This window comes from Podarcis muralis, chromosome 6 (genome assembly GCF_964188315.1).
Source record: "Podarcis muralis chromosome 6, rPodMur119.hap1.1, whole genome shotgun sequence".
NCBI classification, from domain to species: domain Eukaryota; kingdom Metazoa; phylum Chordata; class Lepidosauria; order Squamata; family Lacertidae; genus Podarcis; species Podarcis muralis.
Window position 1 is genome coordinate 20150219 of NC_135660.1, and position 14901 is coordinate 20165119.

At 42.8% G+C, this 14901-nt stretch overlaps 1 protein-coding gene across 1 annotated transcript in view; it reads right to left on the reverse strand.

The window, feature by feature from the left end:
- Nucleotides 1–4882, reverse strand: part of SCHIP1 (schwannomin interacting protein 1) — a 133113-nt gene extending 128231 nt beyond the window's left edge. The window contains exon 1 of the mRNA XM_077929824.1: nt 4664–4882. Coding sequence (XP_077785950.1) covers nt 4664–4669 — 6 coding nt within the window. The 5' untranslated portion in view covers nt 4670–4882. The remainder of the gene's footprint in view (nt 1–4663) is intronic.
- Nucleotides 4883–14901: the final 10019 nt, after the last annotated feature.

The following is a 14901-nucleotide window of genomic DNA, read 5'->3' on the forward strand; positions in this document are numbered from 1 at the left end:
CTTCTTCTTCTTCTTCTTCTTCTTCTTCTTCTTCTTCTTCTTCGCCTCCTCCTCATTTTATCCTCACGCCTACCCTGTGAGGTAGCTTAGGCTGAAAGATAGTGACCAGGATCACCCAGTGAGATTCATGGCGGAATGGTTTATGATGATGATGATTTATTATTAATAATTTATATCCCACCTTTTGTCCAAGGAGCTCAACGTGGCATGCACACCTCTCATAACAACTCTGTGGGTAGGATAGGCTGAGAGATAGTGACTGGCCCAAGGTCAAAACAAAAAAAATTTCCTTCCAGTAGCACCTTAAAGACCAACTAAGTTAGTTCTTGGTATGAGCTTTCGTGTGCATGCACACTTCTTCAGATCTGAAAGCTCATACCAAGAACTAACTTAGTTGGTCTTTAAGGTGCTACTGGAAGGAATTTTTTTTTGTTTTGACTATGGCAGACCAACACGGCTACCCATCTGTAACTGGCCCAAGGTCACTCACTGCTGAGTAGGTATTTGAACTCTGGTCTCCCAGATCTAGTCTGACCCTCTATCCCCACGGCACCTTACTTGCTTTCATTGTGTCTGGGATCTCCTCAGTCCTTGTCCATCACTTTTGGCCACTGTTAGACAACACTGTGCTAAGATGGGTCAGTAGTCTGACTCACTATAAAGCAACTTCGTATGTTCCTTCAGATGGTTTGTAAACAGCTGTTCTTAGTCCCAGCAAAGTGCCACTGTTGCAGATGGCTTTGCTGCCGAGATGGCCATTTGAGCTACTACTCTCCGCAGTACCCCACAGGATAAGTGGGAAATTTAGCCAGGAAAAATGTAGCCATCTTGACAGTATTCCTTCAGTGATTAGCACATCTCACAACACAAAATAATTTATGCAAATGTTATCTTTGCACACAATAAAATATAAATTATCATTTTCCCTAGAGTACAACATATCTAAAACTCTGGAGTTTTCTTCTGAGTTATGAGTGAGTGGTGCAAGAAAATCTTGAATGGCAGGGGATGTGAGAGAAGCCTCCAAATGCATGAAATGTGACACACATTATATTGTTCCTTTGATTTTCCTAGATCATATTACCAAAGACAGAGACACGGACTGACAATGATAGCTGCCTACAGATCTAATTTAGAAAAGGGCAGTTTTAAAGCCCACTTCCTTTTTGTTCTTGGCTCATTGTATAATGTCTCCCAGACGTTCGTCTGTATCATTTTGCCTGCACCAAGTTAACAGTAAAAAGGAAAGTGAAAGCATTAAGGCTGGAGTCTTGATGACACCTTTTACTTGGGAGTAAGTCCCATTGAATTAAACATGACTTACTAATGAGTAGCGAGGGTTAAGATCGCACTGCTATCTATTGCCCTATCATAGGAATGAGTATTGCACTGAGAGGAAAGAATCTGCAAGTGAGATGTAATCTGTATAAATTTATATATGTGCAAATGTGTTTCGTGCACACTCTCACACACAGCAAATTACGTCACAGACAGACAGCTTTCTCAGGAATTGCCAACATGGTGCTTATCGGTGCACATGCACCCATAGGTGACATTTTAGGCATTCACAGGGTCCCCTCCCCACACTGAAATTATGCTTGGAAGAAGAACATTTTTGGTTTTCAAAAACAGACCCAAAAAGGTTGGCATTCCCGGCTTATTGAATGGATGTTTGGAGAAGAGAAATTTGAGAAGGTTAGAGTGAATGATTTGTGGATATTAGCAGTGTTTTCATCTATAGTGTATTACATACACTACTTTGAGTGAGTGATGTATAAGTGCTTAAAAAAATACATAAAAAAGTAGACATTCAAAAGCAATTGCTTCCTGTGACAGATTCGGGTGGTTCTTCAGGTGTGCCCCACATAGAGCGCATTGCAGTAGTCCAAGCGAGAGATAACCAGAGCATGCACCACTCTGGCGAGACAGTCTGCGGGCAGGTAGGATCTCAGCCTGCGTACCAGATGGAGCTGGTAAACAGCTGCCCTGGACACAGAATTGACCTGCACCTCCATGGACAGCTGTGAGTCCAAAATGACTCCCTGGCTAAGCACCTGGTCCTTCAGGACTAGGGAGTCCTCCTTACCTGCCTGCCGCCTGTCCCCCCAAAACAGTACTTCTGTCTTGTCAGGATTCAACCTCAATCCATTAGCCACCATCCATCCTCCAACCGCCTCCAGACACTCACACAGGACCTTCCCCGCCTTCACTGGTTCTGATTTGAAAGAGAGGTAGAGCTGGGTATCATCCGCATACTGATGAACACCCATCTCAAACCCCCTGATGATCTCTCCCGGTGGCTGCATGTAGATGTTGAAAGGCATGGGGGAAAGGACAGAACCCTGAGGCACCCCACAAGTGAGAGCTCAGGGGTCTGAACACTCATCCCCCGCCACTACTTTCTGAACACAGCCCAGGAGGAAGGCGCTGAACCGCTGTATAACAGTGCCCCCAGCTCCCAGCCCCTCTAGACGGTCCAGAAGGATGTTATGGTTGATGGTGTCAAAAGCCACAGAGAGATCCAGCAGAACTAGGAAACAGCTCTCACCTTTGTTACTAGCCCGCTGGAGATCATCTACCAGTGCGACCAAGGCAGTTTCAGTCCCATGATGAGGTCTGAATTCCGACTGGAAGGGATCTAAATGGTCCGCTTCTTCCAGGAGTGCCTTCCAGATGTCCTCAATGAATATGCAACCATAAGGGGCAATGCCAGCAGAGGGCATGGCATCAAGGGGGTGGCCACAAGTAGTGGTCCTGCTTTCCATAAATTTAGCCCCTATGCATGGGAATAGGTTTGTGAAGCAAGCTCTTATCTTATTGCAAAATGCAGCAGTAATTAGGGGTCACGAGGAGGAAGGTTACGTGCCTCTGCTATTCATGAATTTGGGTACTGAACAAGAAAGAAAAAAACTGATGTAGGAAAGCCAGCTCCATCGCAACAATTCTTTACAGCAGCTTCTCACCACAAAGGCTGATGTGCAACCTCCCTTTTCAGTACAAGACTGAATTGCTTGCATTGGAAACTGTGGTTTGCATAAATGAGCTTTACAACTCATGACTTGAAAACTAGCATAACATAATAGGGTGTGGGACACTAAATAGGAAGCCCACGCTTCAAATTTATTCCCTTTGCTATACAGTAGGCAGCCTTAGGTGACCCACTCTTCTCCCAGCCTTAACCAGACACTTGAAATTTGGGGATAAAATTACTAAGCTACCTTGCACAGAGAAGTATTAAGGCTAACTTTAGAGGAATGTGGACAGCGCCTTCCCTTTATTTCATGGACAGCACTATCCTATACAAGCCAAAAAGCAAGTCCCATTCAATTCAATGGGGGCTTTCTTCCTGTTAGGGATACTGAACTGCATCCAGAATCATTTTAACAGTGTAATGTATTTTTGGGGTTTGGGGATATTTTTCGTTGGCATCCAGAAAAATTTGGCTTCATGTTAATGTTTGGTTCACAGGCTGCAATGCGAAGATGGGCTCCCCCCCCCCCCCCGGGTTGGGGAAGTAATCAACCTTTTCACCTATTCCTATGGAAATTGGACTAATTGATAGAAGCTAACATTGTTTTCATGCATTTCAAAGGCCACATATCCAAATGATATTATTTCATGTAAATACACACAAGCTGATTCATTAGGACATTTCCTCTGATAAAACTCTGGAAGCAACTTTGAATTAAAGCTACATCATTCATATCTCCAGCTAGCTCTGGGTATAGGGCAGTATTTAAATTCTATTAATAATAATCATAATCATAATCATAATAGCAGCAGCAGCTGTGGTGGAATGTAAATGTAGCTGGAAGAAAGCTACTTAAAGGCATTTTTATAAAGTACAAAATAAATCCAGTTTAAAACGTGTGACCCATAATTATTTCCAATACCAAAATTATTGGATCACAAAATAACCCAGCCAAAGCCTGAATGCCAAGGGTTTAAGAATCCTCTTGCATACCCAGTATTTAGAAACAGCATGAGTAATAGATCAGATCAATCCAGCCAAGAAAATCACATTTAGGAGTTAGGATTTATCCCTAAATGAATCTTGCATATAATGTTCAAACTGTACCTAATTTTTAAATTTTCCAATTCTAACACTATTTCCCTATACGTAATTAGCAATTGCCCTTCTAAATTAGCCTAGCTGCAGGCTTCAGCTTTCCTGCCTGTCAAAGTTGCAAAGCCTGCATAATTGATTATGAATAGCACTAAATCATAATTTTGCTATTTGCTTCCTGCCTTTTCAAGCAGCCGAGAAAGCTAACCAGGGTATATTTTTGTGCTGGGCCACTTTAGGCATTTGAAATTCTAAAAATAAAAAGTGTTCTCTTTCAGATTAGGTACCACCGAGATCCAATTAAAGAGTGCAAAAATCTGAAATGCATTCATGGGGCTGTGGCTTTTATTTGTTCCCATGCCTTCAGTTTCCGTTCAGACCCTGAGCTGGAATATCTGTGGACATAGTTTGCAACAAAGCCAAGCAAAAAGTTCCATTCTAAGAGGCTGGAAGAGTCCATGCACCGTTTAAACACGTTGCCTCCTACAATTGCTATTGTCGTCAGTTTCAGGGGAAATCAAATGGCCATTATTAAAGGCAGAAATGATTTGAAAGCACTCTTCCCCCCCTCTCCCCAAACCCTTTAGCAATACTCACATTCATCTTACACAAACAGACCTTCTCTTTCAAGCCATTTTGTAAGACATTCCAGTCATTTCAATGGAATAAATAAAGTAGGGTCCTGTTCTCCGTACCGGCTGCCTGGGGTATTGTTCATCGCCTCTCTTTCCTTTTGATAACCATTCCTTCAGGATATGGAAGTTGAGTTCAAAAATAGACTCCAATTCACTTGGCATCAAGCATGCAGACTTCAACCCTTCCCAGCAGCTGTTAGGCTCCCACTGAACCACAACCTGGTGCCAATAGATTTCAATATAATCTTTTCTTGGAGCTGGTACGCTGCGTCGCATGAACTTGCCTTAACCCTCCAGATGGATGGTGATCTCTCAACAGCGCTGAAAGAATATGAGCTGATCTGTCCTAAAGCCTTGTCTTTTTCATTCATCGACCTTGCAAGGAAAATCCCGTCTCTCTTCTGAATTATTCATGATGCCTTCCCTTCCACCACTCCCAGTATATATGCTTCAAATCATTTAATGCAGCACGACTTTTTTCATTTTGCCTTTTTTTTTTTTTAAAGGAGGAAAAGCTGTGTTGTATGTCTTTAACAATACACTTTGAAGACATATGTCACAGGTCCCCCCCCCCTTTTCTCTTTTCAGTGATATTAATTATATACTCTTCTGTAAACTGACCTTTCTGGCTGCAATCCTATACACATGCATAGGATTGGGCTCTGAAGATAACAAATGCCGTTTGAATAGAGCCGGCTATTATGTGAAAGTGGTTGGAAATAAAGTAATCATTACTCATTCAGCTTGCATACTGCTTATGTGCAGTCTGGAAGTATAAAGCCAGTTATGAAATCCATACGTAATTAATGTGCTTGAGAAACTTGAGATCTCACTTTTCCTTTTTTTTAAAAAAAATACAATTAATTTCCTTTATCTTTTCGCAATGCTTTCAAAGTTCAGACAACTGAAAAAACCCCACCCATAATTTTTATTTTTAAAGGGAGAGATCAAAGAAATACTCTACAAACTCATGGATATGCTCTAGTTTTCTACATTGTTCATGTACATCTCATATCATGCACATGATAAACTTCTCCTGCAAGTTCCATAGATCCCACAAGCCCACTCCTCAGTTAGTTGGAGCAGGGCTTTCACTGTGGCTGCCCCTGTTTTGTGTCATAACATCCTTGTTCTATTTTGACTGCAGATGCTGTTTCTGGATGGCAGATCAGCTTGGAGTAAGACCTTCCTCATCCATGTTTTTGTTCTTGTTTTTATTATGTATTTTGTGTTTTTTATATTGTATTTTTATGTTGCGAACTGCCCTTAGATCTACTGTAAGCTTCCCAGAGTGGCTGGGAAAACCCAGCCAGATGGGTGAGATAGAAATAATAAAATTATTATTATTATTATTATTATTATTATTATTATTATTATTATTAGTGAAGGGCGGTATACAAATCTCAAAAACAACAACAATATGACAGGCACCCACTATTTGCACTTTTTACACTGCCCTTCTCTGAACTTGCTCCTGTTTGCCTATATCTTTTTTAAATTGTGGCACCCAGAATTGGCTGCAGTAATCTAGATGAGGTCTGACTAGGGCAGAATAAAATGGAATTACCACTTTCAGTGACTTGGAAACCTTCAATGCACAAAGGATGCTCAGGCGTAGCTGCCTACCAGGGAATCAGAACAGATCCACACATTATTCAGAACAAGCTGGAAGAGTTATTGATTATGCTAGGGATGGGCAAATCTGCCATTTTTTATTTCTCTCCATTTCTTATTTTTGGGGAGATCTGCCAGGTTTGGCTCAGCCAGATGGGTGAGATAGAAATAATAAAATTATTATTATTATTATTATTATTATTATTATTATTATTATTATTAGTGAAGGGCGGTATACAAATCTCAAAAACAACAACAATATGACAGGCACCCACTATTTGCACTTTTTACACTGCCCTTCTCTGAACTTGCTCCTGTTTGTCTATATCTTTTTTAAATTGTGGCACCCAGAATTGGCTGCAGTAATCTAGATGAGGTCTGACTAGGGCAGAATAAAATGGAATTACCACTTTCAGTGACTTGGAAACCTTCAATGCACAAAGGATGCTCAGGCGTAGCTGCCTACCAGGGAATCAGAACAGATCCACACATTATTCAGAACAAGCTGGAAGAGTTATTGATTATGCTAGGGATGGGCAAATCTGCCATTTTTTATTTCTCTCCATTTCTTATTTTTGGGGAGATCTGCCAGGTTTGGCTCAGCCAGAGATCCATTGGATCCTAACCTCACTCATCTTGGCATATTTAAGCTTTAGGATTGCACCCATAAAATCTCTTATAAATATAAGATTGATAAACATGTTGAAATAATATCATAGTAATTATAGTGAAGGAAAAAACTCTGACTATCAATATCTAAATTATATATCCAACTTTCATTTGATGGAAAAGTAATACATATGCTCTAAAGGCTTCTAATGTTGTCTGCAGTGAGGTTTTTTAAAGGGGACCATAGCATGAAATGGTATTGGATTGGATTCTACTAATCCATACTGTGTAGATCAACACTCAGAACAGGGATAGGGCAGATTTTTCAGCCAAAGGGGTACATCCCCAGAAGGACAACATTCTGGGGGCTACATGCCGGTGTTAGGCATGACCAGAGTCCAAAAGCTAGGTTTCTATGCATGCATAGGGATGCATTTGAGAAAGTCTAAAGGAGGGTGAGGGATGTGGGTGGCGCTGTGGGTTAAACCACAGAGCCTAGGACTTGCCAATCGGAAGGTCGGCGGTTCGAATCCACGCGACGGGGTGAGCTCCCATTGCTCGGTCCCTGCTCCTGCCAACCTAGCAGTTCGAAAGCATGTCAAAGTGCAAGTAGATAAATAGGTACCGCTCCAGCGGGGAGGTAAACGGCGTTTCCGTGCGCTGCTCTGGTTCACCAGAAGCGGCTTAGTCATGCTGGCCACATGACCCGGAAGCTGTATGCAGGCTCCCTCGGCCAATAAAGTGAGATGAGCGCCGCAACCCCAGAGTCGGTCACGACTGGACCTAATGGTCAGGGGTCCCTTTACCTTTTAAAGGAGGGTGAAGAACAGGAAAGGTGAAGGGTATGGCCTATGCTGAAGGGGTGTGGCTTATAAGTAGGTATGGAAGAAGAAGAAGAAGAGTTTGGATTTGATATCCCGCCTTTCACTCCCTTTAAGGAGTCTCAAAGCGGCTAACATTCTCCTTTCCCTTCCTCCCCCACAACAATGTTCCAACAACAATGGCTTGGAAAGAATCCTAAGGGCTAGGTAGGAAGGCCCCAGAGGTCCTCAGTTGGCTCCTGGACCTTAGGTTCCACCCCAGTCTCACACACTTCCAGTGATGCCTTGCTGTTGTTCACAAACCGCTAACCCATTTACATGAATTTGACTTGGATGAGACATAATAATAATAATAATAATAATAATAATAATAATAATAATAATAATAATTTATTATTTATACCCCGCCCATCTGGCTGGGTTTCCCCAGCCACTCTGGGCGGCTTCCAACTGAATATTAAAAACAATACAGCATTAGACATTAAAAACTTCCCTAAAGAGGGCTGCCTTCAGTTGTCTTTTAGAAGTAAAATAGTTGTTTATTGCCTTGACATCTGATGGGAGGGCATTCCGCAGGGCAGGCGCCACTACGGAGAAGGCCCTCTGCCTGGTTCCCTGTAACCTTACTTCTCGCAATGAGGGAACCGCCAGAAGGCCCTCAGTGCTGGACCTCAGTGTCCGGGCTGAACGATGGGGGTGGAGATGCTCCTTCAGGTGTACAGGACTGAGGCCGTTTAGGGCTTTAAAGGTCAGCACCAACACTTTGAATTGTGCTCGGAAACGAGACAGAATTGGTGCTGAGTCGAATTCAATGCCAACTTGAACCTTGACATCAACACATGGAAAGTTCACTCTCTGATGTGTACTGGAGACATATCCTCCAACATAAACAACTCTGATAGGATGGAGTGTGTTTGGTTTTTTGATGGACAAAATAATGCTGCTTCTGCATTCAGTGAAATTTGGGTTTTCTTCTTCTGTCTGGCACAGTCACTGAGTGTAAACAGAATTACCTTGCCTGAGGTATATCTTAAACCATCCACACGAGAATCTTCTTAACCTATATCTTCTAGAGAATAGAAACAATCACCATAGCAACTGCATCCTCATACTAAAGCTCTATTTGTCTCTAAAGGCCTATAAGTTTTTTCTCATATATGGATGACACTTATTAATTTAAAATAAGATCTAACAATTAGCTCATCTACAGGAGGCTAATGCCTCATCTAGTCCCTGCTGTTCAGCTTACGACTAGACAGTTGGAAATCTTGGCCATGTTTTCTGAATTGCTAAACGGCATTTCACCAGCAGGGAATTTCTTTGAATAAAATCACAGCACAAACTCACAGCTTTTTATGATCAATTATATTACATTTCTATACTTGATGTAAATTTATTGCAAAGTTTTTGAATTGCTCCATCAGCAAAAAATCGGCTGTAGTCCTGGTGTGCAGTAACTTCATTAGGAAAAGTTTACAAGATGCATTTGCCGATCATGTCACATTTAAGAAACATTTAAAGTACCAAACACATTCATTTAGGACATAAAACAAATGAAGCACAGTCGGCAAATGGAAATCACACTCAGGGAGGTTTTCGTGCAGGCAGAATGTGACCCATGAGGCTGATATAAGAGCTGGTGTTTCGCAAGAGCCTCAGAAGTTTTTGATATTTGTCTGTACTAATTGGAGATTATTAATTGGAGATGAAAATTTGATCAAATAATAAGCCAGAGTGCACGGAAATGCCGTTTACCTTCGCGCCACAGCAGTACCCATTTATCTACTTGCACTGGCATGCTTTCGAACTGCTAGGTTGGCAGGAGCTGGGACAGAGCAACGGGAGCTCACTCCATTGCGGGGATTTGAACCACCGACCTTCTGATCGGCAAGCCCAAGAGGCTTAGTGCTTCAGACCACAGCGTCACCCATTCACAAGTGCCTTGGCCCCTCCCTGGCAGTAAAAACACAACAATGAATTAAATAAATTGCCATTTGCTGCCCTTTCATGGCCGCCAAAGCCACCATCACGGACAGGGAGACTAGTGATGTGAGAGGAAGACGGTTTCATCCTCAGTGCAGTTAGGAGCTGGTGGTTAGACAAGAACAGCCTTCACTGGCTTGGTGTCCTGCAGATGCTCTGGACTACAACTCCCATCAGTCCTAGCCAGCATGTGATAATATGTTTTCCTTATATCTAAAGCGAGCTGGTGGTTAGGGGAAAAAAGAGCAGAGTCAGGTTGCATATTGGGAAATATTACTGACAACTCCCAAATGATTAAAGGAAAGAAACTCAGACGGGTTTTATTTTATTTTTTGGTTGCTGTTGCCTCCAATGCTAAATTTGGAGCTTTGCCCTGCCAGCTTCTTTAAAGCTCCCTCAAGCCCACCCATAAGCACACAAATCAAGAATTTTTTTATCTTCCGCCAGAATCCATGGTATCAGCTTTTTCCTCCGCTGCAAAGCTATTTCTCCTCGGAGCTACCTCTGCCACCGCCTGCCTCCCACAGCAGTTCTCCTGTGCCACATTAACTCCCTGCCTTCCAACAGAACAGACCAGCAGGACAGTTTCAAGCATGCTCATAAGTGCGGGAAAATGTTTAACTAGCATAGCAAAAACATTCTTGCTTGGGCAGATTTGCCAGCAGTGCTAGATTTAACCATTAGACTAGGACATTACTTGCTTGTAAATGGAGGGCCTTCGCCCAAATGACACTTTCTGGGGTTTATGGAGAATGAACCCACTGAGTATATGGTGGTTGCTTCTCTGTCAAATGGCAGAGCATTTTGTTTCCTGCAGGGTGTATAGTACATGGGATCTGGTACTTACACTTCATGTCACTAGTTGGCGCAAGTGATAATGATATAAAATGTACCAAGCAAAGTAAAGCCTTCTTTGCAATTCAGCAATCTTAGAGGGTGTGCCTGCTCCTTCCTGCACAGTATCCACAACAGTCCATTACAGAGGGCTGGCCTGCCAAAGCAATCCTAACTATAAGAAGCTGGCATAATTAGCACTTACCCTGGCAAAAGTGACTCCTATTCCAAACTCCATTCAGGAGCCTCTGGCGAGACTACAGCCATCTGGGTGGCAACGGAGACTGAACCTAGGTTTTGAGGACTGGGCCCTACCCTAGCTCAGACTGAGATTTATGGGGCTTGGAACAGATGTAAATCTCTCTCATTGCCCCATCCTGTCTCGCCCCTTGAATGCAACTTTTTGGGGACATGCACATCATAGCTGTCAACCTTCCCTTTTTTGTGGGAAATTCCCTTATTCCAGTGCTGCTTCCTGCTCCTATCCCGGATTGTTAGATATCCAGTAGATTGTCCCCAGGACAGGTGAGGCCGCTGCTCCCTTATTTTTGGGCTGCTGATCCCTTATTTTCAAATCTGAAAGTTGACAGCTATGTTGCACAGCATAAATTATAAATTATAAACCCGGAAGTCTCCATAAATTATACCAGTTTAAGGTCCCCCTGCTGAACCCCAGCTGAGCGGAGCTGAGGAACTTAATGCTGGTATATCTGACTTATGCCAGCACAGTCCCAGCTCAACATGGAGAGCCCAAGATCTGCTGAATCCAAACTTTTCTGCTCAAGGCAAATGGCAATAAGGTGCTGGTGGGGCCATGTGCCCAACTTTGCTGCGTACAATCCTCTGCTTGAAGGCATTCCCTACTTAGCGGGCTGTCTAGACCACATCTGGGTTAAAAGATAAAACACCCCAAAGCAGGGTGAGCAAGAGGCACCTTGGAGTTGTCCACCAGCAGTTTGCAGCTGGAGATCAGGCACACAACTTTCCTCCTCAAAGTCTTCCCCACTATGAATGAGACCTATTGTAATTGCATTTAAATCATATGAATTATTTCTACATTTGTATCTAAAATATAAATCACTATTCACAAATTCTATACAAATCTTTGCACTGCAGCCTGTGCTTGGAGGGTTGTCTTCTCGATGGAAGTTGTAAGTAGGGATATCAGAAAAAAATGGAAAAGGAAGCTGAAACTGCTGCAGTTTGCGTGTTTATCTGTGGTCAGGAATGCACATCAGCCAAGCATCTATGATAGGTATTTGTTCACATTGTTGTTTTTAAGTCTGCAAATGATACATGATTTATGACTTTTAAAACCTTGTTTTCACATTGCCCTTACACTGAAATGAAAGAAAGTTATGTAAGTTACTAGGAGCTACTGCCCCTGCTCACGTTGCTCGCCACCCCTGCCTAGCCCCCGCTTACCAAACCTCACACTTTATACCTTACCCAACCCCCCCTCACAGGTGCTTCCATCCCACATAGTATTTGGTGTAAACTGAACTGCAGCAGAATGGAAACAGTACTGATTGTGATGAATACAGGTTGGAATGGAAATGGCTGCCTTCTTACACCCTCAAGTGCTATTTCGCCACATTTCTCTTGACTAAAAGTAGACAGGATCCGAAGTGGGAGCAATGACAGCTTTTACAGCACTGTCTAAATTGCTATCTTTCTCCCCCTCCTGGCAGGATTCCTGTGATTTTAACAATTGCATGAGAAGATGATGCCACCAGGTGAACTTTTGCTTAGGTTCCCCCCTCCCCTAAACATGGTGCTTTTTGTGGTGGGTAAAGTTTTCCCTAGCTATTTCTACTATTTTGATGCAACCTGACAAATAAAACAGCTGTACACCAGCCACAGCAGTAACAGGAAGTGTTGTGGAGTTATTTGGGTGGCAATTCTGTCATCATGAGGCATCTACCTAAACCCATGTTGGCATTGTGGCACGGCAAGAACAGGCCACCATAAATAAACTTCCTAAGATGCCAACCTCTCAACCCCAATCCATCATGGGAATGCAATGGAATCAGCAACTCCACCAACTCCAACAAGTTCCATCAGGCAATGGGGCAAGCACTCCATACTATTTCCACACACCCAATATCTCATATCCAAGTAGAGAAGAGAGAGTTGGATTGTACTGCTTGACCGTACATCCAATGCTGCCTGGGCAGCTGGCCCTGCCCTCTTGACTCCCCATGTGACAAACACTAAGGGGAGAGCAAAAGACGATGACAAAGGGGTAAACATTGAGGGGGTAGGGCCAGTGGGACATGCAACATTAGAGTACGACCAGCAGTAAAGTCCTGCTCTGTCTTCTCCATGTGTACTTTGTGTATTATCTGAAAAGGGGCTCAAATTGACTCCAGATGTAGGTGGCAACTGTGCATCCTCTGAAGTCAGGTAGTAGGCAGCCCGGACACTGAGATCCAGCTCTGAGGGCCTTCTGGCGATTCCCTCATTGTGAGAAGTAAGGTTACAGGGAACCAGGCAGGGGGCTTTCTCGATAGTTGTGCTTGCCCTGTGCGATGCCCTCCCATCAGATGTCAAGGAAAGAAACATCTGTCTTACTTTTAGAAGACATCTGAAGGCAGCCCTGTACAGGGAGGCTTTTAATGTTTCAGGTTTTGGGGTATTAATATTTTGTTGGCAGCTGCCCAGAGTGCCTGGGGCAACTCAGTCATATGGATGGCATAACAAGAAGAAGAAGGAGGAGGAGGAGGAGGAGGAGGAGGAGGAGGAGGAGGAGGAGGAGGAGAAGAAGAAGAAGAAGAAGAAGAAGAAGAAGAAGAAGAAGAAGAAGAAGAAGCAGCAGCAGCAGCAGCAGCAGCAGCAGCATAGGGACTCAGACAAAGTCTGAGTCCATGGTCTGCATCCAACTTTCTTTGTCTGCTAGTGGAAGAGCTCTTGTACTAGTGAACAATGAGTTTTAATGTGTAATGGAGGAATCCAACACAACTGTTGTTGTGGAAGCTCATTATGCAACAGATTGTGCAGTCTATGGTGCAAAAGTTACAAGCAATCTGCTTATGCATTCTCTTGTGCCACAATGCTCCACTGGTGCAAAACATTTTGCCAACTGAACAACTACACTGCTAAGAGACTAACTTGGTACTTCACTGGCTACAACTCTATGTCACTACCCAGACTTTATTAAATTAAAAAGTCCCCTTTTAAAAGATTGAGTTGTCATAATTCATTATTCTTTCTCCAATAGATTTCTCATATTTCTCCTACGAGCTTTGACTTTTGCCTCAGACATTACTGACTGGTTTTGAAACAGACATTCCTTTGTGGAGTTTATATAGGTATCACGATTGACTTTCAAGTGGAAACATTGTGGGAACTTTAATTTGGTGTTGTCTTGCCCTCTCTTAGATTGGCCTTGCGAAGCTCATTAAGCCCCTTAAAATTAGTGAAAATGTACCAACTCCCCCCCCTTCCCAGCTGGTAATAGTATCCAACTGAACTTTTATGTAGCTTACAGGAAATTGCACAGTGCTGAACACTGGGGCAGGCTAGCCTGCTGGGTAGAAGTACTTGAAAATGTCATAACATTAAACATAATAGCTTCCTAGACAAAATTCTAATGACTTTGGAGACACACAATTAACATTATTATTTAGTATAAGACTGATACAGCTGGCCAGTATATGATAACACTCCCTATGCAATCATTAAAAGAACTATTTCTTTATTAAAAAATCATAACAATCCACTAATTTAACAGTAGAAAAACCAATGTGTTGGTTTTCATTTATCATTAGAGAAGCTAATGAATATGTTATGTCCTATGGACTCAAATGAGACTACTCAAAGAGCACAAGCCAACACCATGCCAACAGTTCATGAGTTGTGGTTGTCATCCAGCAACAATTGGCATAGTTGCTCTGATGTCACAGAAAGGTTGGGAAGTTTTGGGGGGAGGCTGCTAAGCACTAAGGTAGGAGGGGAGGGTGTTTGCACAGAAAATAAACTGCATGTGAAAATTACCAAAGGGGAGAGAAAATGTCAGTGGAAAAGGCTGCAGGCTTTTTGTTACACTTACTTTACTTTTGAGGTGAATGGGGTGGTGGTGTTTGTTAGTGTCCTTTCATTCTACAAAACATCTCATCAGTGGTTTGCACTTTGCAGTCTTCCTGGATGCCCATGTATCAGTTAGATAAAGGCATTATGAAGCAACTCCTTTCCTGGGACTTTTTCAGATCAGGACATGCAGGCAGCCAGGGAAGCTGCAAGGTGCTGGAAAAATGTTTGCTGGAAAGAAAAGTACCTTTATCACCCTTGACCATGATAAGGCACAATGATAAGGTACGCTGAAAACCACACACATACA